This window comes from Nelusetta ayraudi, unplaced genomic scaffold (assembly GCF_046127955.1).
Source record: "Nelusetta ayraudi isolate G7.1 ecotype Tasmania unplaced genomic scaffold, CSIRO-AGI_Nayr_v1 ptg000034l, whole genome shotgun sequence".
Lineage (NCBI taxonomy): Eukaryota > Metazoa > Chordata > Actinopteri > Tetraodontiformes > Monacanthidae > Nelusetta > Nelusetta ayraudi.
The window spans coordinates 2,049,615-2,077,500 of record NW_027466084.1 but is presented as its reverse complement, the minus strand read 5'-3'; the positions used below and the strand labels follow the sequence as shown (position 1 = coordinate 2,077,500).

Sequence of the window (27,886 nt, the reverse complement as noted above, 5' to 3'; positions counted from 1 at the left end):
ATGTTCTCCCTGTGTCTGCGTGGGTTCTCTCCGGGTTCTCCGGCTTCCTCCCACACTCCAAAAACTATATATATATATACTATATATATATATATATATGTATATATATATATATATATATATATATGTATATATATATATATATATGTATATATATGTATATATATATATATATATGTATATATATATATATATATATATATATATATATACACACACACACACACACATACATATAAGATGTACATACACATATATTTTTTTAATGCATTTATTTATTTTTTGTCATGGTATTGTGTTATGGTCCAGATGCTTGTTATGTCACAGCTTGTTATGCCTCTCTAGCAGAGGCCTGCATCGGACCCATCTGCTGTCTCAGCTTTTGTCCTGTTTTTAATTATTCCGTTTTTAACCGTCTCATCCACGTCGGTTGGTTTGTGTGCGATCTTCAGCTTTTTTTTTTTTTTATTGCTGTGTATCGCTGCGTCGCCCCGTTTCCTGCTGGTCACTCGACTCACGTCGAGCACGCACGGTGGAGCAGCGGCTCCCGAGTGTGTCGTGTCAGTAGCTGCACATTACGCTTTGTGCTGCGGTCGGCTGTTTTCAAGTGGCGGAGTCAGGACCTCGGCAGCGGCAGCGGCAGCAGTGGTGATCATGAGATTTTCTGAAGGGACTGCCGTGAACCTCGACACACACACACACACATGCACACACGCACTAAAGCTTTTTAAGTTACCCAACAGGAAGGAAGCGTGACTGCAGGAAACGGAGGCGATCACGCCCTCTGACCCTGTTAGCGTGTCGAGCCTCTGGGCTCTGGAGGCGGGGGCCTGGTCGGGGGGGGGGGGGGGGGGGGTAATGTAAGAGGGGACTAGCTAGCGCCTCCCGTCACGTCTCTGTGACGTTGTGCGTGCGCCACTCACACAAATTGGCGTGACCGCCAGACGGAAAGCGGCTCCGTTTTGGGCGGCAAACTCCGCTCCGGGCTCAAAGCCTGCGGCGTTCATGGACAGACCTCTCTCGAAAGGACCGTTTTTGCGTGTGTTTTTTTTTTTTTTTTTTTTTTCAGAAGAAAGGAAAGACAAACACGTGGAGCGCTTATCATATACATCAGTGGAAAAGTTTTTGGACACCCTTAAATTTTTTTTTCTCAATCACAATATCTGTGTCTGAGAATTCAGTTTTTTGTGCGTTTCAAAAGGTTTCACTCCATCACAGACTCACAAACAAATGGAAATCATTTTTGTTGTCTGCTGTTAACGAGAACTAAATTCATGTGCTTCTTGTACTCTGGGCCTGGCCTGGCCTGAGAATCCTCCCTACGGCCTGCACGCTTTGTGATTTAAGGGGAACTCAAATGTGAGATCACCAAAATCAGCGGTCTATAGTAGTTGAGAGAGGTTCTCAGACTCCCTTGAAATCTCAATCTGAATTATTGCCATTAAATATTTGCCTGAGAATTCAAAAGGTGTCTTTTAAAAGGGTGGTAGCTGCATCAGAGGCACACTAATAAATAGAAATAAATTAGTTGTTAATACTAAGACAAAATATCAAAGCTAAATTGGGCTGGTTATTGGGACTCTGGATGTGTTGCAAGGGACGTCATCTTGCTGAGTCATCCAGTTGCGGGCTGGAACAGTGCAGTGCACGTGCAGCATGAGGCTCAACGTTAACTAACTGCACTGGTAGACTTGCTCATTCTTAGTGCAATAAAGTACCTCACAGATGCTGGGGGGGGGTGTCCAAAAACTTTTTTCCACCCACTGTATATGGATTTTCTTCTGCACATTATGTGCATTTCATCATGGAATATGAAATGCCCTGGCGTGTACTGTACCATAATTTGTTTAAATGCTACATATGAAGTCCTTCCAGTGGGCAAAGTGCTCTTTGCGTTCACCTCTACGGCGGTCGTAGGTTTCCATCGGCTCAGCTCAGCCTCGATCAGCGTCAGCCACGGCGGCGTGACCCCCGGGTGAACCGTGGCTCCGCTGGTGGGGACGCTCGCGTCCCAGCTTTTTCCAAAGGGGCTGTGTGCAGGAGAAAATACCTTCACATGGCACGCTTCATGCCAAACAGGGTTTTTTTTTTTCGCTGTGTGCGGCAGTGGTGCTGGTACATATGTACATACATATGTGTATGCATGCATATGTGTATATATGTGTGTGTATGTGTATATATGTGTGTGTATGTGTATATGTATGTATATCTGTGTCTATGTATGTATGCATATGTGTATATATGTGTGTGTATGTATGTATGTATACATATGTGTATATATGCATATATGTGTATATATGTGTATGTGTGCGGATGTATATATGCATCTATGTGTATATGTATATATACACATATGTTTATAGATATATATTTGTATAGTATTCTTGATATTTTCTCTAATTTTTTAAAATTCATTTATTTTATGAGGTGTAAAAGTGTCGCAAGCAAACTGATAACTCTATCAAACTAAATCTTCTCCGATTACACGATGACAAAAGTCCTCTTCTCAGTTGAACCGTTAGATGACGAGGAAAAAGATCAGGTTTCCCGGCGCTCCGGCGAGGCGCTGAAAGCGAGTCGGGAGGGGAGCGACGGCTTAGGCGGGAACCCACGGACGAAGGGCTCTCTCCCTGACCTTTGACCTCCCCCCCCCGTGTTTAGGTCTTTGCTACTTACTCCAACGAGGACTACGACCGCCGCAACGACGACGTGGACCCCATGGCGGCCTCGGCCGAGTACGAGCTGGAGAAGAGGGTGGAGAAGCTGGACCTGTTCCCCGTGGAGCTGGAGAAAGGTAGACCGCGCTGGTCACTGAGTCACCCAGTCAAGCTTCTTACGCAACCACACACACACACACACACACACAGACCTACACTCTAATACAGAGACAAACTGGTTGGGCCCTGTTCGTGTCTGTTCGCGGATCCACACTGTCTGCTAGCATCTCCATTATCCCCTTATGGGATTAAATTTAGCATGGATTAGCCTAATTAGCGGCTAGTAATTCTGGAGCTAATGGGTGGGAACCCGCTCAGGCTAATAGCCGTAATACTGACGGTGAAACAGTGAAAAAAATTTAAACACCTTTTAATTTTGATTATTGTTATTTATGAAAGCGCCACTAATACAGTGGTGGAGACATTCTTTTGGACACCTGATGCATTTCCAACATTTCACTGCCATGTAATGTGACATGTGTGACATATAAAATCTTTGTATTTTTGCTGATCTGCTGGTGTTGGCGTTAAGAATCAGTCTTTCTTTAGTCTCTTAGTGCGGCTTATTTTGAAGTTGGTGTTTCAGCAAGATGACGTCCCTTGAAACGCAACCAGAATCCAAGAACAACAAATATTTAGCTTTCTTATTAACAATAAACAGCAAAATAATTTGTTTTCGTTTGTGAGCCTCTGATGCAATCAATCTTTTTGAAACACACGCACACAAAAAAAAAAATCTCCAGCAAATATTCTTCAAAAAAAAAAATTCTTCCACTCGTGTTTGTTTCAGGGTAGGTTTCAGCAAGTTGATGTCCCTTGAAATACCTCCAGAGTACAAGAAGTACACTTGTTCTTATTTTTTTTGCTCTTAGGTCAGGCTGCACTTATAAATTCGAATCTGTTCATAATTGCTTGCCTTGCTAAATAACGGTTAAGTAAAACATTTTGTAATATCAACATTCCTGCGTGTCGGCTTGCAACTTTCCACCTGCGCTCTGTGTTGTGGCTTCTTTCAGACAGCGACGGCCTGGGCATCAGCATCATCGGGATGGGCGCAGGGGCCGACATGGGCCTGGAGAAGCTGGGCATATTTGTGAAGACGGTCACCGAGGGGGGGGCAGCGCAGAGGGATGGCAGGTACCGTTCTCTGAGCCCACTCCAAAGACCGACACCGTCGAATAGCCACACGCGCGCACACGCACACGCACACACACACACACACACACACACACACACACACAATACAGCCAGATTTAGTAATAATAGGAAATGCAGAACGAAGGCTTGTGTTGTGAATGTGCACCACCTCCGACTTTCACTTCCTCCTCCTCCTCGTCGTTGTTGTTGGGACTCCTACTCAACCTGAAACTTTCCATGAAGAGGTAGCAGTCAGTTCAACGCTAGTCCAGCGTCTGTCGCTGCGGTCCGGCCTTTTTCTCTAGTGAAGTCCAAAGACCTCCAAATTTAACCTTTCATCACAGGTGGGAAGTAACAAAGTACAAATACTTTGTTGCTGCAATAAAGTAGATTTGTCAAGTATTTGTACTCCACTTCAGTGTTTCTTTTTCTGACGACTTCTGACTTCTACTCCCTACGTTTGGACTGAAATGTCTGTGCTTTCTACCTCTCGTATCAGAAAAACACGCTCCTTGCTTTTGTGTGTTGAAGTGTTGAAATGATACTAATTCTGTTAAAATACTTCACTTTTTGTAGTTGATATTGCTTAAAGTGGAGCTATTTGAATTATGCTGTTGTGCAGTTAAATATAAAAGTGCATCAGCTTTTAGAGGGAGATTATTTTAAAGTACCTTGGCTTTACGGTCACCGCTCAGTACTTTTTCAGTACAGAGAAAAATAAGTATGTTGAAAATAACATTGCTTATCTGTATTGAAGGTACACACATTCAGTAATCGCTCACTGGTTATAACTACATATAATCTCGATGCTCATGCAAGACCTCCGGTCAGTTCACTCCAGGTTATTCTCTCGCACAAGTTTTTATTGGAAAATGATCAATGAATGTTTGGTTTCATTAAATTTTACTCTAGCACATTTCAGAACCTGTGCTTTCTTACTTTTAATTGAATAGAGGAGTTGCATCAGAACCGAGTATTATTTTATAGAGTAAAGTACAGAATGTGAATACTTTTGAGAATGTTTGCTCCGCTCCTCCTCCACTGTGTCCCAGCAACCACGGTGACGCAGCATTAAAAGATGATCCTCTGTCTGTCTGTCTGTCTGTCCACCTGGCCGCCTGCAGGATCCAGGTGAACGACCTGATCGTGGAGGTGGACGGGACCAGCCTGGTGGGCGTCACCCAGAGCCTGGCCGCCTCGGTCCTCCGCAACACCAGCGGCACCGTCAGGTCCGACCGACACTCGGTCTCGCTGTCAAACCACCGCTCGGATGTTACAAAGACAAACTGCGTTTCCTGGTTTTAGATACCAAGGCCTGATACCAACTGCGTAGTTTCCTTTTCCAAAGTTTCCGACAGGTGGTTTCAGGCTTTCGCACTGACAGGATGCGTTTGTTTATCTTTTTTTTTTTTTTTTTCCAGATCAGATTTGACTGCATCTATTTTTGTGCGTGTGGAATGTTTTTTAAGGTGTTGTGGCAGATGGGCGTGCGCCTGTAGTTTGCAGTCGATATGTGGTGTGAAGAAGCAACGGATTTTGGAATAGAATAGATAGTATTTTATTGATACCAAATTGGGAAACTACACTGTTGCAGCACTAAAAACAGTACAAAAAACTATGCAGTAATTTATTACAGTCATTACAAGAAACGTTCAAGTCAATCTATATATAACTTACAAACAGACAAGCATATGTGCAGAAGACAGTCAGTTGTGCAGAGGCAGGGATAAGCTAGGTTTTAATAAGCCATTAGAACATTTTTGGGGGGTTTGTTTGTTTTTTCTTTAACATGACTGACAGATGTCGAATCGTTTTCCAGGTTCATCATCGGCCGGGAGAAGCCGGGTGAGCAGAGCGAAGTGGCTCAGCTCATCCAGCAGACACTGGAGCAGGAGAAGTGGCAGAGGGAGATGATGGAGGAGAGGTACAAACAGTACATGGACGAGGACGAGGAGGTACGCACACAGCTAGCTAGGATCACTGCAGGTCTTGGATTGTGAGGCCTTTGTGTTTCCTCATCTTCAAAATAGTGTGGTCTGATCCCTCAGATCAGCCCTGCGGCTGCTGCAGGGTGGGTTGGGGGGCAAAGCTGTTATCCTGCTGCCATGTTTGTATTCTCACGACGTCGTCAGCTAATGCTCCTCTGTCACTTTATGAGCCTCGGGTTCGCAGTAGAAAAAAAAGAAAAAAAAAAAAAAAAAAAAAAAAAAGCCTGAGAGGGGGCCGTGCGTGTGTGCGTGTGCGACAAAATGTCCTCTGCGTGCCAACACGTGGCCTCGATATTTTCAAACTCAGTGCAGCGTCTCCACCTTGTGGCCGCTGAGTTTAATAGCACCTCAGAAGTCAGCAGGTTGTCGGCCACACTTTACACGATTAAATAAATTAGCGGCAGTAAAGACTCCCCTGTTCATATTTCTTTTAATTTGTTGACTTTATTAAAGTAAATTCGCCGGAACTAGCAAGGATGCTACGTTTCATCCGTAGCTCCCCCACGTAAAACAATGAACAGATATACATACATTGAAAACACAAAAATACAAAGCACCACACACATAAAACTTGACTTTGTCGTTTATTTTGTCCAGAATCCAATCTTTATGTTCCACTTTAAAAGAGCTAAAAGACGGGCACTCTCTTATATTGGTGGGTAGCTCGTTGCAGCTGTGCGTCTGACATGCACCTCACAAACCCCTCTGCTGGTCGCTGTTTGTTTGTGACGTGGCGAGGCCAAATGAAATATAAAAAGCAAAATCAGTGGCATCAAAAGATACGCAATAATATTTTATGGTTTATTAAGCTCGTCAGTCGTTTTCTCTCGCACTGAAGACAGGATGCGTAGTAAAGAGTAAACCTGCCCTTACGTTCGAGTCTCCCGGCCTGGAAACCACAATGCTTATGCATGGCACTTTAGTTTGTAAATGTGTAATTTATTTGTAAAATAATTCATCTGTCAATACAATGTAAGTATCTTGTTTGTTCCCTATGAGTCCATTGATATTTTTATTTTATTTTATTCATTTCTAGTCAATATAATATCCATTCTTTTCCATCCCATTGTGGGATTAACAAAGGCTTCTTCCTCTTAATTTATAATGCCGGCTGGATAAGATAAGAATCGTAGGAGGTGTTATTGACTGCGCAAACTGTTAACTGTCGGATCAGATTTCATGGGCTTCACTTCATTTGTAACGTTACGCTCATGATGTCTGCTCGTTTCCACTCGGCTCGTCCTCTCAGGCAGCAGACGGAACAATACCGCACTTTGTGAGCGTTTAACTCAACTCAAGTCACTGCACTGGAACATGAACTTGGATAACTCGTTTGTGTCTATTGAGCTGTTTCAGAAGGAGACTGCGTTGGAATATTTATAGAAAGAGCAATATTCAAAACAGCTTCCCAGAATTCACAGTGAAGTTCGTGCGCTGACTTGAGGTGGTGGGGGTTTTTTTTGCGTTATGAGCTCAGAGCTCGGGCACAAAATGCTTTGTGGAAGCAGGTTTTGCAGAATTAACTCTGAGGTAGTGAACATTTCTCTCACGTGGCTTAATTCTTGCTGTATGCTTTGCTAGCTGGCCCGCAAGAGTAATTACAACTTGGCCATTGACACCCATTGCTGAAATTCTCTCTTAAGTCTTCTGCTGGTAAAGTAGCGCCCTTCCATGATGTCACTACATTTTTTTACTGCCTCATTATTTCACATCAAATGACTTCAATGAAACTTTGCATTTGCGGGTTTTTCAATTTTATTTGATTTCAAAGTGAATTTTCAAAAGTTTGCTTGACGTTCCACTGAAACAGACTAAGGGTCATCTCATACTCAAGATGAAGCTAATGTCGGTAGCCGCTAAGGCAGGAATCTGCTACGAGTTGAGCCACTATCCAACAGATTATCAGTTTTTTTTTTTGTAGCCCCCTAATGTTGAATAGTGCTTCTATTTTCACCTCCCTGCTCACCACTGACCCTTCCATAAACCCGACACAGTGTAGCACTTTGAGCAACAATATTCCAATGTTTTTACCAGTGGTGGGAAGTAACAAATTACAAATACTTCATTACTGTACCACTATTTACTTTAACAACCTTACATTTTTACATAAATGTCTTTACTTTCTAGTCTTTACATCGGCTCCCACATTTTGTTAAAAGTAATTCACTTATACTATAGAGGTTGTTGCTTGGAGTGGAGCTATTTCAACTATGCTGTTGTGTATTTCAACTTAAAACTAGATAATATTGTCGAGGAATTCAAGAAATTGAAATTGAGAAATTTCAGGTTCTGAAATTTCTCACATTGACTGGAGTACAGGAGTTAAATCAGTACTTTTAATTTTACCGAACCATTTTATTTATTTATTTTTTGCACAAGTATCCATACTTTGACTCAAGGACAGAATGTGAATACTTTTGCCACCTGTGGTGTTCACCTGCAGACGGGCGAGTATGCAACGGACGAGGAGGAGGAGATGAGTCCGATGTTTCCCAACTCCATCGAGGTCTTCGACCTGGCCGAGAACCAGGAGGCGCTGTCCCCTGTGGAGATGGACCCCGAGAAACTGGCCCATAAATTCAAGGAGGTATTTGGAAGCCCAAAGGAATCGTTTTTTGGGGTGGGTGTTTGTTGTTCTTCTTTTCTTCATACTGATTTTTTTTTTTGTTTTGTTTTAAATCTGTGTACAGCTCCAAATCAAACACGCTGTGACCCAGGCAGAGATCCAGCTGCTGAAGAGGAAGGTGAGTCCGCTTTCGTTCGCTTTCATCCTCTCCTCAAAACGCTGCAGCGTGTTCCGTTCTAACCGGGGCCGAGCGATGACTTAACACCGGCTCTTCCTCCCACGTACCACCTCCTCCTTCTCTTTCTCCTCCTCCTCTTCTTCTTTCTGTATCCTCCCCTCCGTTACGGCCCACCCACTCACTCACTCCTCCCCAACTTCCAGCTGGCTCATGCAGAGCAGGAGAAGCTGCGTTGGCGGATGGAGCGCGCTCAGTTGGAGCAAAACATCCGGGACAGCAAGGAGAGGATGGAGAAACTGGAGGGCTACTGGATGGAGGCGCAGTCGCTTTGCAAGGTGGATGTTTGATTTGTTAAAGCTAACCGCTCCATAATGTCCCAGAGCAGTTGTGTCCTTTTACCGGGGCTGTTAGCATTAACGTGTTAATCGCAATGAGATTAAAAAAATACATTTTTTAATCGCAAGGCTTTTGTCCCTTCCATTCACCCGTAGTTGGGTCTGCAAGCACTGTGTTTTGGCACCTGCTGCTAACGTTAGCTGTGCTTATACGCAACACAATATAAACTCACAGAGACGTGTGTACATGCCAGTCATAAACAGACTAGCCTAGTGCGCTAATGCAAGCGAAATTTTAACTTTCGATTTCATTTTTTGGAAGAGATACAGTTTTCCTTCTTCCTTGTGGTTCTTTGCGTTTCTATTTCAAAAAGAAAACCCTCCTGACATATTTGTTTAAGAAGGAACAATAATAGAATTTTAAACATGCAAATCAAAATGCGATTAATCGCGATTAACTACGGTAATTCAGGGCTTAATCGCGATTGAAAAAAAATAATCGTTTGACAGCCCTACCATTTTACCCATTGTGGTGTGTGTGTGTGTGTGTGTGTGTGTGTGTGTGTGTGTGTGTGTGTGTGTGTGTGTGTGTCCAGGCAGTGGATGAACACCTGAAGGAGACACAAGCTCAGTACCAAACCCTGGAGAGAAAGTACAGCAAAGCCAAGAGACTCATCAAAGAGTACCAGCAGAAGTAAGGAAAGGCGGGGTCAGAGTGGGCCGCGGTCAATGTACACGCGCACGCACGCACACACACACACACACACTCACTCACACACGCTCACACTGTTGTTCACGCCTGTCAGGGAGATTGAGTACTTGAAGAATGAGACGGCTCAGCGTCGAGCGCAGGAGGAGAGCGAGGCGTCGCACCAGGAGGAGGCCGACACCCTGCAGGAGAAGGTGAGTGAAGACGCCCGCTACTATTTCTGCTTTTCCCCTTTCACTCGGCAACCGCACTCTCCTTCTTCTTCTTCGTCTTCTTCTTCTTTTTTTTAAATCACTTGTGATATTAAACAGAGCTTTCTAACTGGAACTAATGTCATTTCACTGCTTGCCTGGTTTCAGTCGTCCACTGTAGCAGCTTCCCAGTTGTCCCATCTGACCCAAGATTTCAGAGAGTTTTTAGATGGATTTTTGGATTCTAGTGCAGGTTTTGACGTAAAAACTGAACAAGGTTCATTGTGTATTAATAGGATATATACAATCATTAGCTTTTCTCTCACTCTCCCTCTTTGTCTGGCTCTCTCTCTCTGTCTGTCTGTCTCTCTTCCTCTCTGTCTGGCTCTCTCTCTCTCTCTCTCTCTCTCTCTCTCTCTCTGTCTCCCTCCCTCCCTCGCTCTCTCTCGCTGTCTGTCTGTCTGTCTCTCTCTCTCTCTCTTTCGCTGTCTGTCCGTCCCCACAGATCTCAGACCTGGAAACCAAAGTGGACGCCCTGAGGACAGCCCAGCCCTCCTAAGACTGCTGCTAGCCACTTCCCGTCCTGTGATTGGACGAACCTCTGCCTTCACATTTGACTTGACGAGCTGCATTCACCTCCGACCCCCACCCACCCCTACCCCCTTCACCTACCCACCCAATCAGTGCACGGACGGGAAGGAAGGACGGCAATCAAATCCACGGGGAGGATGACGAGGGAGGAAAGGACCGACTCCACCCCGCCCCCTCATCTGCTGCTTTCCGAAGCCCCTCCCCCCTCCCCCTCCCAGAATGCACCTCCTGAAACACCCCACCCCCACCCCCTCTCCCAGAACCCCCCCCCCCCCCCAAGTGTGTCTTCCTCCTGGCAATCAGCTTGGCAATCAACGCATCCAAACCCGGCACAGCGGCCATTTTCTCCGCGGGAGTCGCTGACTTTAATAATTTCACGTCAAACGAAACGAAACAAACAAACTAAGCGCTTTTACTGAAACAGGCTTGTCACAAAGTGCTTTATGGAGCGACAGAAGGGGGCGACAGAGGACGAAAGGGATGTTTCCGTTGTTACAGTGTCTTTTTGAGCTCGGCGGAAAGCCGAGTCATTTTTCTCCTTCTCCTCTTCTTCTCTTCTTCTTCTTCTTCTTCTCCTTCTTTTTTTGTTTGTTTCTGAATGGAACCGACACATTCGTTTGTCGTCGGGGGGGATTTAAAAAAAAAAACTCAAAAAAAAAACTTCCAAGTGGGACAAAAAGGACGACTCCAGTTTCATCTTCTTGACCCGACACAAACTCCGACAAGTGACGGTCGCGCCGGAACGGGAACAGAGCCTCCCATTGGCTCACCACTTCCTGCTCAGCCACAGGAAAAAACACAAAAAAAGAAAAAAAAACCCTGAATAGACAAAAGACAAAATTCCCATCCCAGCCTTTGTTTTTCTGTTTTTTTTATTTTGTTTTTGCTTTGTTAGGTTGTTTTTTTTTTTAGCGTGACTCTGCAGAGGTGGAATATATGAAGCGGAGACGTGGTTGTATGTATATATTCCATACGTGTATTTAAAGGGTGTTATCCGAGAGCGAGTGAGCGAGCGACCATGTCCTGCTGTTGTCGGGGGTACGGGGAGTGGTTGGGTGAAATAGTTCAGTGGTGGAGATTTTTATTTCAATATTTTGTTTGTTTGTTTGTTTGTTTGTTTTTTTCCGTCTGCTTGGAAACAGGGTGTGAAAAGTATTTGGATGTTGGAATCTGGAGCTGAGGCTTCACAGCGGGAGGGAAGGCCAAGGACACAGAGCAGATCAGGACCTTTCGATCGCGTGACCTTGTGAACATTAGCTGATGTTAGCATACTTGTGGGGGGAGGGGGGGTAGTTTAAGTGCCAAAAACCTTTTCTGGAATTTTTTGTTTTGTTTTTATCAATACCTAAAGAAGTATTTATTTGAATGAAACCTGTGATTCTGGCCGCTGACTAATAACTTAACAATCTCACCAGGTCAAATCAGCCCAGTTTCCCTTTTTTGCCCCTTTTCTACTGATATTTACTAAAAACAATAGCAGGCGATGCGCAGGCAGAAATAAAAGGCACCAGACTTTTGTGTTGTTTAAAAATTAGATACTAATAATAATTGTAAGACTACTGAATAATTTATATTGGTGTTGGTTTGTCATTACTAGCATTTATTTATGGTTGAAACCAGACTAAGGTAAACTATGTGACCTTAACATGAGTACAAAATGGGAAGAAAAAAAAAAGGAAATAGTTTAATCTTTTAGAAAAAAAAAAACATTTAATTTGAAGTACTTCCTCAGTCGGTCAGAGAACATTCAAGTGCAAAACATTTCGAAAGTGTTTCAAGTTCCTGATATTTGCTCTCGCTTGAAATTCTCTTCTGAGTTAATTGGCTAAATATTTTCACGGCCTGTTGGATCAGCTGGACTCTGATTTGGGAAAGATGGGTCGCTTTAACTTTGATTCTGTCACACCTGGCTAACATTCTGCAGGAAAAACTATGCTTCACTTTGTTTGTTTTTATATTTTCCAAACCGGGAACCTGAGCCACCGTGTTTCGCTTCATTTGAGAACGAAAAAAAGAACAAACTGTGTGCATGTAAAACACACTTCTTACATCTCTTGTATTAGAAATCAAGTAGAACGTGCCGGTGCCAGTATTATAATAAGTTTAGATACTTTAGATACACATTACCTGGATCCATAATCCAACAATAGTGTTGATGTGTTTGTTAAAGAGCAAATAATGTTCAGGATCTTCAGAACTACTGGAAATGCTCATCGGCCTCCTCCTCCTTTTTCTTTTTGAATCATCATTAATGCTTTTATTTTTGAAAGGATCTTGGACTATATTAGCTTTGACTTGCAACTGGAACACGTGAGCAATGTTACAGAGCACTTCCTGTTTCTGAATGAGGCATGTTGGGCTCCTCCATTTGGAGCGCTGTCTAGAGGGGGTTGATGGCTCGTGGTTGGAAATTTCAAATATCACCTTGTTTATGGGGAAAATGGTGCTCGGTAGGATTCTCTTTCTCTCTCTCTCACTCACTCTCTCACAGTCACACTCACACACAAGTCAGTTATACTACGGGCTAACTGTGTCTGTTTCTGTGTTGTCCTTCCCCTCGGAGATGATTTCTTGTGAGTTTATCCTCATGCAGCTTGCTGGCGAGCTCTGATTAAGTCGCATCCATCAAAAAAAAAATAAAAATAAATAATAATCCCCCCAAAACACTGAATCAGAAAACAAGGAACCACGCAACCAGGCAAAGTCAGTTTTTATTTTATTTTTATTTTTATTTTTTTGCCTCTCGTGCAGCAGCCAAGTATCGAGCTGTACTGCGGTATTTCTTTGAGCAGCCATTTTTAGTTTGGCCCAAATGGTTTTGTCCAACTAGAAGCTCTTCTCCATTCAAATCTTTTGGCAACAACAGTGAGTGATTTTCATGCCGTTTAGCCACCGTTGTGGAAGAATGAACGACTTTGATGATCCCTGGACTTTTCTCAATAGCGGCACTACGAGGCTGAGATTTGAGCTTTAGAGAACATTTGCTCTCTAACTCCCTCTTCTGGTCAATACTGAGCATGACAAACACACGAGCGTTGCACTTTTTTCTCCCCCTCACCTCACGAGCCAAGTGTTAGCTCGCTTCAGTGAAACGGTGGACGTGGCTAACAAGCACCTAGCTTGCTAACCATGCTAACCACCCATTAAGTCACCGTGAGCTCGTTTAGCATCTTCAAGCTATTACTAACCAAAAAAAGGAGCCTTGTTAAGAGGCACTTCCTGAAAGTGTATGAAGGGCGCTAACGAGTTTGACCTTGACATCACACTAGTGTTTGTTGTGACGAAACTGACGATGCTGCCGTTGCTTCTGAAAACTGCTAAAAAGGAAAAAAAATTGGAGCCGGAGAAGATAGTGATTTTCTGGTTCAGTGTTTTAACAGGCATTCCGTTTCGGGGGTGGGAAAAATACTGGATTTGCTCCCCAACTAGATTTTTTTTTTTTTTTTTTTTTTTTTTTTTTGCACTGATTGATTTATTCTATGTCCTCATCACCGACTGACTGGAACCGTCCATGATGGATTGAGTGTCTGTCTGTGTTTATTCACCAACTGGAATCTTGTCTCTGTGTTTTGTTCCATTCAACAAAATGCAAATGTAATATTAGAATAAGTGGGTCTAGGTGCACTCAAAAAGAGAAATCCTTTCTTGGCGTTCATTTGGTTCCATATTAATTAAGAACCTGTGGTAAGAATTGCTTCACATAAATACGGACTTAAAAAAGAACAATGACAGAATTTTAAACGTACAAATCGGGATTTTAAAAATATATAATCGTTTGACAGCCCCACCATTTACCCAGTGTGTGTGTGTGTGTCACTCCGTCAGTGTGTCATTTCCAACAGCTTGTTTGGCTGTTGTGGTCTTTGTGCGACGTCGTGATATCAGGATGTTTGAACCCAACAAATGAGGGGGAGGGGAGTGGGGTGGGGAGGTTCTGGACTTAACACACCGTACAGCTGATATTTTCATGGAAGATCTTTTTTTTTTTTTTCAAGGGCACCGCGTCTGTCTGGACCCGGCAGCGATATTGTGTTTGTTCTCCTATCAAGGCTATCGAGGAGCCGGGAGCCCTCTGAGATTTTTTAATGGAATGAAAATCAGCCATAAGCATCAATGTAGTATTATGTTGTTTTGTTTGGGTTTGTTTGTTTTGTTTCTACAATTTCATCTCTTGTCAAACCGATGTGAGCTGTATAAATGCTGTTTTATCACAACAACACATCTAGTCCTGGTTACTTTGAGCTTTTCTGAGCTACCGTTACCTCAGTGAGTACAGGGATGTTGCTGCTGCAGCTAGACCAGGAGGAGTTCCAGCTGGACATAGAAAGCCCTGTCTGGGTTGCATTAGCTCAGAAGTCACCAACCTTTTTGGACCTGAGCGCTACTTCGTGGGTCCTAAGCCGTATGTAGGGCAACCTCAAGGAACATTACTGTAACCTAATGTTACAGTAATGTTCTTGTAACATTAGTTACAGGGTTACAGGATGTTACCACCATTTCATTAGTATAAATAAAAATGTGCCATTAATGAACTATAAGTTAAACTAAAATGCATAAACAAGATACAATTAAAGCTGCAAGCAGCGTTCAAGGGACTCCTGCCATGCCATGGCCTGCTGTGGCCCATCGACCCCTGCCCTGACATTGGGTCAGCGCAGACGTGGCAAGTGAATGAAGGGACAGTAATGCATGGTACATTTTACATACATTTGAAGCTGTGTAGTACAGTACAGTTGCCAGCTGAGCGGCAGAGACACTGTCTCAGATTAGAGACATGATTCCTGATGGAGTCGTTCTCTCGGCCCCTATGTGTCTCTCAGCATAAATGAAAATTAAACTTGTTTATAAAGACAAATGGGGAAAAGGTAATTGACATCCATTTGACTATATACTATAGTTCCTCTTTATTGTGTCGCTATCTTGCCTTGTCATTTGGTGATGCGGTGGAGATCTCACAGGAACCTGTAGTGCAATAAATAAATAAACAAAAGTAGAGAAACCATATTTTAAAGTCATATTTATTCATATTAAGTGCTCGAAATAAATACAAAACATTTTTTGGAACACAAAGCAAAGTGACAAAGACCTGCTTCAGTCGAGTTATGCCCATTAGAAAAAAGTCTTCAATACACTATCTGAGCCTTCGATCCAGTTTGGAATTTTCATTATTCAAACTGGCTTTTTTTCTTCTTTTTTTTAAATTGAAATCAGCAGTAAGAAATGGGAATTAAAACCAGGGAGTTCAGTAAACTATTGGAGTGGGAGTTGGGAACAAGGAACTTGTTGGCATGAGAAAGAAAAAACTACACATCTAAGCAGGTAGTAGTAGTAGTAGTTCAATGATGGCACAAGAGTAATTGTGGAAAGATATGCTTCACAAAAATAACAAAAACAAAATCTGTCATAAAATATGTAACGTACCCATGTGACCAGTCTGAGGAGACTCCCTGCGATACTTCCAGTTGGGTTTCAAGCAAATGAGCAGAATTCATGGCAAACAGACATAATGGCGAGCTAGCTGTCTAAGGCTAACTACATTAGTAGCACATCCACACAATGAAAAATTTAAAACAAACAAAAAACAACGTACATGTACAGTGCACCATTAATTAGCAGTGGAGCTGCGTTTTTCCTGGGTTATCTTAGAGGGCTAATGGTTAGAGGGCGGGGTGAATTAGCTCGGCTAGCCGCCCGCGACAGCGCTCCGCGAGAGCTCCAAGGCACGGACTCTCTTCCCTTGTAGTACGACTTGGAGGAGATTGTACTTGCAAGTAGACATTCAACGCCAGCGGCTAAGTCCTGATTCTCAAGTCCAGCTAGTGGAAATGCGCAGACGAGGTTCGGCAGCGGAGACGAGACGAGCGGCGGAGCGGGAAAAGAACTTCAAGCTACGCTACCGCAAGAACCGCGCTGCCGCTCACAGCCGCAGCGGGAGCAGCGAGAGAGTTCAGTCAATGTCGAGCTGCACTCAATGGAAAAGGCATCTGGATTGTGGTGTGTGTGTGTGTGTGTGTGTGTGGACCGGAAAGCGCGGAAAACGACAACAGTGCAGTTAGAAAGTCCGTGTGATTAAAAAGAAAACCTGGCATTTTCATTTTTGGAATTTTTCTCGCAAATTTAAAATCGGAACCCCAAGAGAAAAATCCCGATGGCCCGATGCAAAACTTGTGTTCCTCAAAGTGAGCTATTCCAACCCGCCGTCGAACTCGAGTGGACAACGCTTTTGGCCTGATTGCGCCTTCGGAAATATGAGCAGGGAACTACAGCAGACATACAGATGTATATATATATCTATATATATATATATATATATTCTCTGGTCAGTAGTAATTACAGTGTGTGACATTCAACCTAATTAGTCGCCGCAGATACGAATTAAACATACGTAAAGATCGAAGGAAGACACCCGATCATTTGTTTTGTTTTGAAGTTGTATTTAAAGCATTTGTGTCAAATATTTCCTGCCTTCTTCACAGTTGAACGGGGAGGAGGAAAAGACGAATGAAAGGACAGAAACAAACACTGGTGGTAATTCGGCTCTGTAACGGTCAAATAACTTAAGTCCGATTAAAGAAAACTAAACACATCGTTGGCAATGAACAGAAATGTAAGGGGGCTCTCTCTCTCTCTCTATCTCTGTCTCTCTTTTTTCTGATTTCTGGTCACTCCCTGCAGTCGGCCTCAGTCGTCCACGCCGATGTTGCGGAACAGGTAGGACATGGACTCCCCGTTGTGGATGCGGCGGATGGCCTCCGACAGGATCATGCTGATGTCCACCGTCTTGATCTTGGGACACTGGAGCTTCTGCAGCTCGTGGGGGATGGTGTTGGTCACCACCACCTGGCAGCAGCAGTAAAGGGGGGGCGGGGGGGCGGAGAGCGTTTGTTACTGAGTGTCTTGTCTGGCGTTTCCAGCTGAGGTTGTTGTTTGTTACACCTGCTCTGTTGAGTCTTCAGTTGTGGCTCTCCAGTTATACACTGTAAATTTACTTTCAGCCTTCCTAAATACATTAACCATTATTTTGCATCACTCTCAGCCACCCCTCATCGTCGCTGAGCAGGTGATTAGCTGTGTGACAAAACGCAGAGGCTGTTATTCAGCGCGTGGCATTCAATGACCCCAACGACGTACGAAAACAACACCTCGTCGCGCATTGGCGTCATTTCCTGTTTTGCCCGCTCGTTTGCAGTAATCGACCCCAAAGTGGGGAAAAAAACAAACAAAAACAAAACCAAACACCGCGTTTCAGGAAATTTACAGCCTGGCGGTGTGCGAGCGCGACAATTACAGCTTTTTGTGGAAAAGGCGCGGGAGGAGGATGAGGAGGAGGAGGAAGAGCGCTCACCTCGTCGATGGCCGACTCCTCGATGAAGCGGGGGGCGTCGCAGGACAGGATGCCGTGCGTGGCCATGACGTAGATCTTGTAGGCGCCTCGCTCCTTCAGCGTCTCTGCCGCCGCCACGAAACTGTCCACGTCGTCAATGATGTCGTCCTAGGAGGGAGGGGGTGAAGGGATGGGGGATAGGGGGTGGGGGGTGGGGGGGTAACGAGGTGGAGTCAGTTCAAAGCGCGACCCCTGTGAAGCCAGACGCGTCGATGACGGACCTTTGGTCCATCGACTCAATGATTCCTGCAGCAGTGTTTCGACACTCTTTGGTCTTTGCCTCGAGGGGATTTAAAAAACACAAACCCAGCAGAATCCTTCAATGTGTACAAGCTAGGGCTGCGCGGTATTAGCAAAACACGCAGTATGCGATAATGCTGTTGTGTGTTGCGATATCGATAAATGAACACACACACACACGTATACATATATATTATATCCATATATATATTATATATACATATATATATATATTATATATACACATATATATATATATATACATAGATATATATACATACATATATACTTATATACATACATGTATACATGTACATACCCATGTTCAAATAATCGTGGACGAGGACATAGTGAAAGGCTCTTGTGCACTTCAAGGGTCTTGCTCCCAGTTAGCTGCCATCTTGCACCACTTTTTTTTTTCTAAGGAAGCCTGGTGTGGACAATCCAGCTGCCTGACGGTGCGTTTCGCATTTAGGGTGAACGCGCACGTCTATAAATAAACCAACGAAGAAGTCGGACGAGGTAGCAAGGTATTAGCGCGCAGGCCGCCGTAGTTCACTGGCAAGCTCGAGAGGGGGAGGGATGTCGCCGTTTCTTATTCAAAATCTCCAAATATTAAAAACTTGACTTTAAAATCTGAGGCTGCTCTGGAACAACTGACCGTAGACAGAGTGCCGCCCCCCCAGTGGTTGATTATATAAAGTGCGACGTCAACCAGCGTTCCTCCACCGCCGTCACTCACCACTATGATGGCGATTCGACCGCCCACGTCTCCCACCACAGTGATGGGAGGCTTCTCCTTGGGGATCAACACTGCAGAAGGAAGGAAGGAAGGAAGGAGAGCGGGTCAGACCGGACACATCCCAGCTTGTATCAGGAAAAAAAAAAAGAGAGCCGTTTGAATCTTCAGCGGTCTTTACAGGGGATGTCCATGCTGGGGTGGATGGCCCCGGTGGTCTTGACGGTGGGCGGGGAGTGTCGGCCGTCCACCTGGTCCGACTCGGCGTCCTGAGCTTCGCCGTGGATCACCGCTATGCCCAGACGCAGGCGCTCAGCGAATGACTGAGCTCTGCAAGCACAACGTCAAACACACACACACACACACAATCAAACGCCAGGAGGAGGATGTGGGACGTCAGAGAAACACACAAGAGCTAAGCAGTGAGCCTCCTCTTCAGAGGTGGCATACAGGAAGGAAGACCGCAGCTCTGTGAGAGCGACGCAAAGATGGCTTCGTACCTTTTGGCAGAGGCGGGAGATTTGGCCACAATCACAGCGTTTCTGTAGTCGGGGATCTGAAAAAGTCACAGGGAGGCATGAGGCGAAAAAAGATGTTTGGAGCCGGCAACCATTCTCATTCTGTTGTATGAGAGCCTGGGCAGATCCAATTAATCGCAATTAATCGCAATTAATCGAAGATTAATCGAAGATATAAACACTGCTGCAGCAGAGAAAATGTGTGTAAATGTGACAAAAGGGGAAATCCTACAAATTGCTGTTTTTTTTTTTTTTAAATACAAACTTATATACAGTGGTGTAAAAATGGAACTGGATGGTTCAGCAAGAGAATTTTCCTTGCAACCCTTGCAGACTAACAGAACTACAAGGATTCAGTTTTCTTATTTTGTCTTATTAACAGCAAACCGCTAAATGATTTTCACTTGCTTGTGTGCCTCTGATGCAGCCAAACCTTTTGAAACACACACATACAAAAGATTCTGACAAAATATGTAATGACAATAATTGGGATCGTGTAAAAATTCAAGTCTGAAAACTTTTTTCTCCACGACTGGAGGTGAATATTTAAAAAATAAAAAAAAATAAAAATACAGGAATCCATTGCGATACTGGACTTGCTAGTTAAACATGCACTGAAAACAAGTAGATTCACTGTGTTCGGCCCTTTCCATTCAAAATGAATCCATATTTAATTTCCTCTATATGCACCAACAGTGTCTCCCCTCGATGACACGTGAGAACAAACGGGCCGCACCTCCTCCTGTATGTACTGCAGCAGGAATGGAGACGCTCGCAGGTTGTCCACGGGGATGTTGAAGAAGCCTTGGATCTCCTTCTGATGGAGGTCCATGGTGATCAGGTGGGTGAGGCCTAGGCAGACGCAATCAAAGAGTCGCCTCCGTCAAGACACTTACGAGAACCGGAAATCCGATGGGAGCGAACGTCAACAGGACGGAAAAAAAGCTCTGATCCAATCAAATATTAGAAAAATGAATCATCTTTTGGTGGCAAATTCCAATATCAAAGCATGTAAATCATTGCCTTTGCGAGCCCAATAATCATCTGGCATACTGGCTTTGGCTTTATATTAGAGGCATGAACTAAAGACACTTGCTTTGTTTATTTATCTTGGGGTGAAAATTAGCATGGCATCCTGCAATTCTTTAGCTTGTGAAGTCTAAAGATATAAAGATTACATTTCCCCCTCAGCCCCATGAGGAGGTTTTGCATGAGACTATAGCCGCGTTCAGACTGCCAGACCAAATCCGATTTTTAGCCCAGATCCAGATTGAAAGCAGATGGCTCTTCAGTATTCTGAACAGTCACAAATCACACGAAATCCGATTTTTGCAAGGCGGATTGAAACCACCTTCGGGACAGGTGCGGCCCAGTCTGAACAGAGCCAGATCCCATTTGGACACTTGCTAAAAAACAGTGTGAACAGCAGGCCCCCCCCCAAAAAAATTGGATTTGGAATCAGATTCACCTTTAGTCTGAACGCAGCCTATTACGTGAGTGAATACGGTGCCGAATGTTCATGTTTGACCAGTTTGAGCTGAAAGCTTAAGTGGCTCCGCTCATCAAAATCAAAAAGCTGAGCATGTAGCAGCAAATGACAGGAATACAACAAACTCCATTTGGAGAGAAGATTTGAATGACCAGTAAAATGGAAAATAAAAGCATTGTGCGCTCTGACGGCAGTGTGCGTTTGATGTTGGTTCTAAATCTGGAAACCAGGGCGTCGCAACTGCCCTCCGAGTTCAACTTGCCAGATTTGCACATCATGGAGGCGATGAGCTTGGACACGATGGAGCCCCTCTTCCTCATCTTGCACTGCTTGCTGTAGGGGAAGTAGGGCAGCACGCCCGTGATGCTTCTGGCGCAGGACGTCCGGCACGCGTACACCATGATGAGCATCTCCATGATGGTGGTGTTCACATCCCTCAAAGGAGAGAGAGAGGGAGAGAGAGAGAGAGAGAGAGAGAGAGAGAGGGAGTGAGACGCTCGGGGTGGAGAGGAGGAAGAAGTTGGCCGTGCGTGCGTGCGCTCGCGCTTACTTGGACACCGTCTGGATGACGAAGACGTCTTTGCCTCGCACCGACTCCTGGATCTGTACCCGCGTTTCTGTGGGAGACAGACAGGGGGCGTGAGAGAGGACAAGGGAGACGCAACAAGTCCTCAGTGCGCCTGCAGGTGGCGTTCTGGCGATGTGAGCGCTGTGTGTGTGTGTGTGTGTGTGTGTGTGTGTGTGTGTGTAGAAGCAAAATCAATAGTAAGTCATGAAACAGCTGAATTTCAGCCATTTCTTTCAGTGTTTTAAGAGTCATTTCAATAAAGAGCTAAAAACCACGTGGCTTCATTTCAATTGACACTGAAGCACAGCTTTTCTACATATCCTAGGATGTATTGGGTCACCAAAACGCTCCTGCTCCGGCCCCCTCAGTCACATTTTAGAAGCCACTGTGGCCCCACCAGTGAAAAGGTTTCCGCAGCCCTGGTCTAGCGGTTGACAATCCGACGCAGGGACAGCGGCCGGCTGAGAAGAGGCAGATAAGTTATCTCCAAGGCTGCGCGCTTTGCTCTTCGCCTCGGTCTCACCAGCAGCAGCGGCGGCGAGAGAACCCGAGTCCCGCAGGGAAACAGGAAAAGACGACCAGCTGAACCTGTACGACCGGCCGACACCGGCCTGTTTGACATTAAACAAGCCCCCCCCCCCTCCAAAAAAGAAGAAAAAACTAGTTCATGAAAGTTGATAAAACCTCACTGAAGGTAAAGAGAGAGAGAGAGAGAGAGAGAGAGAGAGAGAGTGAGAAAGTGCTGAGCAGCTGCAGCGTCTGCCCGGCCGGATCCCACAACAACTGGAAGTGATAAAGGTCCCTCATGTGACGACTGGGACCAAACACTGAAATCGATGTAGCGGGGGGGGGGGGGGGGGGGGGGGCTGGGGCAAGTCTTTGACGTGAGCGGACGTTAGCTTTGCAAACACGCGACGATCAATGAACTGCTAGCGACACACACACACACACACACACACACACACACACACACACACACACACACACACACACACACACACACACACACACACACACACACACACACACACACACACCGAGCGTGGAAAAGTACAAATGCTTAGCGTGGAATCATCAAAATGACGCAGCAGCACGCCGCAGGTATCTTTGGATTTTTTTCTTTTTTTTAATCTTGACGTCTTTGAAAAAACAACCACGAATTCGAGGGAAATCTTCTCAGTGGGCGGCCGACCAGCGACGATGAAATCCTGCTTGATCCTACCTCTGTTGGTCTCCTGGTACACCTGGGCCTTGCCGAGCTCCACCCCCAACCGCCTGAGGGAAGAAAGAGGCAGCGATGAAGACAGAGGAGAGAGCGCCGGTTTTTAGCTTAACCCGAGCGTCGTCGCGAAAACTCTCATTTTTCAGAATAAAAGGCGGAAAAAGGAAAGCGTCGGCGTCGTGGGGTGAGTGCGTTTGAGACTGTTTTGATAACAGAACGTCACAGGGCCTCCGTTCTAATCTCTCAATCCCGACACGGAACACAGTGTCTGATCAGCTGACTGCTGTTTGCTTTGACAGACGTGCCCAGAATTAACCAGGGGACACGGTGTCTTCTCAAATACGTGGAAAGAGAATCCAAATGACAAAAGAGTTGATGAGTTGTTATTAAGCAACTTGGGGGGGGGGGCAGACTGCTCTCAGGTTGCCAGACCGCAACATTCGCACCTGTTTGAGGTGCCGCATTCGTGGGCGTGTTTGCGCCTGCATGTCATTAGCGCAAAAACCTTTGTGGATCCCCGCATCTGTGGCGCAAATTGCGGGCGCAATCCCGCCCTTTTTCCAGGATCTGCCCCTGAGACTCTTTCGTCCCACCGCACAGTTTGGGATGGAGTTGAGCTTTGCAGGCAGCAGTTTTGTTCTTTTGATGAAATCACACACACACACACACACACACACACACACACACACACACACACACACACACACACACACACACACACACACACACACACACACACACACACACACACACACAGAGGTGATTCCTACGATGGCCTCGTGCTGCGTTCAAGACCAGTTTTCCAGCAATTGGTGGAAATAAAAGAAAAGAAAAATATTCCTTGCTGGGCTGCAGGTGCATGATAACGACGCATGAAGAAACCCATTCTGAGGAAGGCGCTGTTACGTCACATGTGGGCGCTACGGCTTTTTAAACAAACATTTGCACGGCGCGGCAAAGCTGGAATACTTTCGCGGCGGCTGTTTACATATTTTGATTCTCCCACTTTTCAGGCAGGTCACCGGGGGGGGGGGGGCAGGATGACACCGTCGGCAGGCGAGCTTGGCACTCGGGCTCACCCGGCCGGCCGCAGTGAAACCGTCATCAAACGCATTAAGGAGTTTGTGACAGACTTCTGTTTTTATTCTACGGGCGAGGGGGAAAAATAAGCAGCAGTTGAATCGAGACTTCAGGAGTTACTTCAGTGTCTCTGAAAGGAACAAAAAAAAAGTAAATACAACTTTGAGAAGCAGATGAGCCTCTGAAGCCGTCAGCAATGATCATAAAACCTCAAACATAAAAAAAAAAAAAAAGGTTCCGTGCATGTGGATCATGGACTTCCTGTTTACGTCTTTGCAAACTCCAACGCGTCCTCTTGACGAACATTTACTTTGGGCCCCGCTGGAAATTTTCCTTTCGCACAGAGAAGCAGCAGGAATGCGAGGACAAAAAAACAACAACAACAACAACGCAGCAGCGCCGAGCTCTCGCTCGAAAGGAGAGAAAAAGAAATGAAAAATAAAGAAGAAAAGGAAAGGATGGTGAAAGTTCCTTCATTTTCTATTTCTGGCCAAAGTTTGATCAAAGCGGTATGCTTTGATCAAAGACAAGGAGTTCTTGGCCCTGCAGGAAGCGCTCGGGCTGTTTGTTCTAAAAACAGCGGGTTGGCCCGGATCCCGGCCCGCTACGCCGACGGCTCAGCGGCTCTCGGTTCTTACTCTGCGATCCGCTTGCCCAGCTCGCGGCTGGAGGGGAGCGAGTTGGCGGTGAAGATGACCAGGCCACCCTTGGTGTGGTTCATGTCTCCGGGGGTCTGGCCGCTGCTGTCCCCACACTCAGGCAGTGGATCCCTGGGTACCCACGCTGCGCTGAGGCCTTCCTGCAGGGGAGGGGAAAAAATGTGTAGGGAAGAAAGTCAACATTTAATATTTAATCTGACTCAACTTTTTTTTTTTTTTTTTTTTTAACCGTTAACTCGGCCCAAGCTGTGCTTTGACTTCGGGCACAAACTGCTGAAAGAAGAGCAGGGAAATAATGCTAATTCCAAAAAAAAAAAAGAGCCTCCCAGAATCTCAAAAAACATTGCGTAAACAGAAAATAGAATTGTTACCTAAATAACATGTAGTTACTCAAGTCCTCTCTCTCCTCCCATTGAGCCAATAGTGAGACAAACATAAACTGCTTTACAGTTATTTTAATGGTTACGATCACGATCAAAAACACATTAAAGGCTCAGACAAGAGAGCAGTTTATTATCCACAGTTGTAAGTAAGACTGAAGCTTCCTCCCATTTTATAAACACTTCAGTTGCATACACATCTTTTATGTTGTTTAAAAACTTCCCCTCACTTGATTCTGATTAATCAGCACCAAGGCAGCCAACAGTTTATTCCACACTTTTGGCACAATTGGGATTTTTAAGCCACTTTGTGCCTTTCTCAATGTGTAGAGATGACCAACATGAACAAAAGCCACGTCTGCTGGGCTGCTGCCCAGGCGTCACATGCGTCCACAACAGGCGCCCGCGTGAAACCACAATCATGTTTGACAAAACAACATTTCCTTGCCCCGGCTACACACAGAAAATGACAACCCGTTCCCGCCGTCACTTGCATGTTGCTCCAGCCGACAGGACCGTTACAACGGTCGCCACCTAACAACACAGTCACGACAGTTGGCTTCCAATAATGCTAGCTAGCGGGGCAACACTTTTCTGACAATAATCAATTTCCGCTGGGAGAAACAAAAAAAAAAAAAAAAGGCGTTTTCAAGTCAAAACTCAATACTCCCCGTTGGGGGACCGCACTAACTAACGGCGCGACAAGCAGCTGAGCAACGCAAGAGGAATTAAGGGCGAAACGTGACGGTTTAGCATCATGGGACACCGTTAGCTTGCTAGCAATGACGTGATAGCACGCAACCGTTAATCCTGCGTGATGTTTTAACTCCGCCGGTTACGTGTTCCGGTAAGCGGGGGAAAAAAAGAAAAAAAAAAGTCTCGAAGCGCACATTGACAGCGACATATGGCAGCAACTAATACATGAAATATTTTTTTATTTTATTTTTACCAGCTTGCGTGTTGTGTCCTCCTGCTACAAACTGCAAACGGACAGTGGCGCTGAGATGAGCAGAAAGCCTCCAGCTTCTCTTTAACCTGTTCCCTTCACTCCGACTGCTGTCGATATGGGCTTTTTGATGGGCGTGCGAGCTCGACCAATGAGAGCAGCAAGAGAAAATAAGGGGTGGGGGGTCATGGGGGCTGAGGTGCGTTCAATGATATCCCGTAATCCCCAAAGACGCGTATTGTGGTTGCTGTTATGATTACCTCTGCAGCGTTTGTGTAGCCTTTCTCACTGCCTTATTGGAATGTACGTTTTATTTAATACTCAAAGACGGTTCTCGTACGGACCTTTTACCTTGTGTTTGAATTGTGTATTCCAGGCACGAGCAAACTACGGCCCGAGGGCCATATGCGACTCGTTAAGCTTTTTAATTGAGACTATATTAATAAAATGCGTTTTCTGCCACAGTGATGATGATGATGATGATGATGATGATGATGATGATGATGATGATGATGATGATGATGATGATATGCTGAAGAATAACACAACTCTAAACTACATTTGAATAGCAAGTAAGTGTCTTAATTGTCAGTGTTTTAAGAGTCGTTTCAACAAAGACGACTTCAAAGAGATATTTTTGCTGCAATGCTTTTGTTCATTTCGACATTAAAGCACGTGTTTTGTACATATCCCGTGATATGTATTTTTCTCCTATGAGGTGGGTCACCAAAACACTCCATCCAAATTTCAGATCGCCCACCTCTGGCATATCTCGTCCTGTAACTGCTCTCGTGGCCAGCGATGATTAAATTACCCGCGACATCGCGAGTACCGCAAGTGAAAATTGTGCTAAGAGAAAAATGCCAACCTGTGCTTTCAGTCGTGTGTGATATTTTTACACTCAGAACTCTGCACGGCAAAGACGTTGGAGGAAAAAAAAAAAAAAAAAGGTCAACATGAGTGCCACACGAGGGTTGTACTTTTATCTTTCTGCCACTTGAGGGCAGTGTTTTTCTAGATGTCTTTCGAAAACGTTAAGCCTCTTAATACTTACATGGCTTTATTCGATTTTTTTTTTTTTTTTTTTTTTTTTTTTTTTTTAACAACGTGTTCACGCCTTTGACTGGAAAACAGCTTAACATGCGTAAACACAGCAGGCCGGTCTAAGATCCGAGCTCGGAGTGTTCACGAAGCTCGCTTCGTCCAAGCTGAGTGAATAAACAGTTTACGCGGGAATGATTGAAAGACGCGAAGCGTTCTTTTCCTCAGATGTTTTCTGCGGGGGCAGGCAGCGTGGCTAAATGGTCCCGAAACAAAGCCTTTATAAATCACGTTAGTATTAACAGGACCCCGGTGGTTTGAGAGATGCTTTCCCCTCTCCTCCTTTTTTTCCCTTTTTTTTTTTTTTGCATAAACAAGAGTTTTATAAATAGTCTCTCACTACCATATGGGCTACTCTTCACTGTTCTTACATAACTCAGTGGATATGTGGAGGAGGCAGAGAGCAGCATCCAGGCACTGCACACAGCCCACGCACTGCACACACACACACACACACACACACACACACACACACACACACACACACACACACAAAGAGAGGATAGTGAAAAATACGGAGGAGGCTGGACAGCAAAAGGAGACAAGTTGGATATTGCTGTTGGGTCAAAGAAATGAGGCGCTTTTCATTCTAATTGTCTTTACAGCTGCAGCTCAAACTCGTCCACTTTGTACGTGTGCGTTTATATTAAAGTCATGTTCTCAAACTTGGAGCACGGCGGTACATTAAGGCCGGCCACAGAATCGCAGAAAGCGCCTTTCTGATTGCTGCAACTTGTACTTGCAAACATGGCAAGCCTTGCCAATGACGCGGCGCCCCCAATGGGCCTGCTAGGACTCAATAACTTTAATCTTACAGCCGGGTGCCTCTTGTGATAGACAGCCTGTCCGCTCCCGTTTTCAGCTCACTTCTTTTTGTTCATTCCCTCGTTTAAGCCTTCAAGGCAGGGAGGTGGTGCTGATGTATGATGAAAGTCATATTTCTAAGCGCTGATGCTTTTAACAATCTCTAATCACAACCCGCTTTACAGCTTGCTGATTAGTGAGGCCATTGCATATCTCCAACAAGTGGCAATAATAGATGATGACCAAACAACCAAAATATGAGTACATTTGGAAAGAAACCCCTCTCATTTAAATAGCAAAGTGAAAAAAAAAATAAAAGGTCGAGAGATGACTGAGTGATTTCA

General features: G+C 44.9%; 2 protein-coding genes across 4 annotated transcripts in view; one reads left to right on the top strand and one right to left on the bottom strand.

Moving 5' to 3' along the window:
• The window catches only part of LOC142892315 (neurabin-2-like), a 37,819-nt gene extending 23,188 nt beyond the window's left edge, over positions 1–14,631 (top strand). For all 3 annotated transcript variants that reach the window (XM_076032366.1, XM_076032365.1, XM_076032364.1), the window contains 10 exons: positions 2,662–2,794; positions 3,734–3,854; positions 4,979–5,083; positions 5,674–5,809; positions 8,286–8,429; positions 8,533–8,586; positions 8,790–8,921; positions 9,518–9,615; positions 9,728–9,824; positions 10,327–14,631. In XM_076032366.1, coding sequence (XP_075888481.1) covers positions 2,662–2,794; positions 3,734–3,854; positions 4,979–5,083; positions 5,674–5,809; positions 8,286–8,429; positions 8,533–8,586; positions 8,790–8,921; positions 9,518–9,615; positions 9,728–9,824; positions 10,327–10,380 — 1,074 coding nt within the window. In that variant the 3' untranslated portion in view covers positions 10,381–14,631. The remainder of the gene's footprint in view (positions 1–2,661; positions 2,795–3,733; positions 3,855–4,978; positions 5,084–5,673; positions 5,810–8,285; positions 8,430–8,532; positions 8,587–8,789; positions 8,922–9,517; positions 9,616–9,727; positions 9,825–10,326) is intronic.
• A 781-nt stretch (positions 14,632–15,412) lies between these two features.
• Positions 15,413–25,786, bottom strand: LOC142892316 (phosphoribosyl pyrophosphate synthase-associated protein 2). Its single transcript, XM_076032367.1, has 11 exons — positions 25,641–25,786; positions 24,291–24,451; positions 22,573–22,625; positions 21,333–21,399; positions 21,045–21,217; positions 20,030–20,145; positions 19,276–19,331; positions 18,957–19,105; positions 18,779–18,849; positions 17,758–17,904; positions 15,413–17,252 (listed from the first exon to the last, which is right to left on the bottom strand). The coding sequence occupies exons 2-11, from the start codon at positions 24,371–24,373 to the stop codon at positions 17,094–17,096; spliced, it is 1,074 nt and encodes a 357-aa protein (XP_075888482.1). The 5' UTR covers positions 24,374–24,451; positions 25,641–25,786; the 3' UTR covers positions 15,413–17,093.
• Between the last annotated feature and the right edge of the window lie 2,100 nt (positions 25,787–27,886).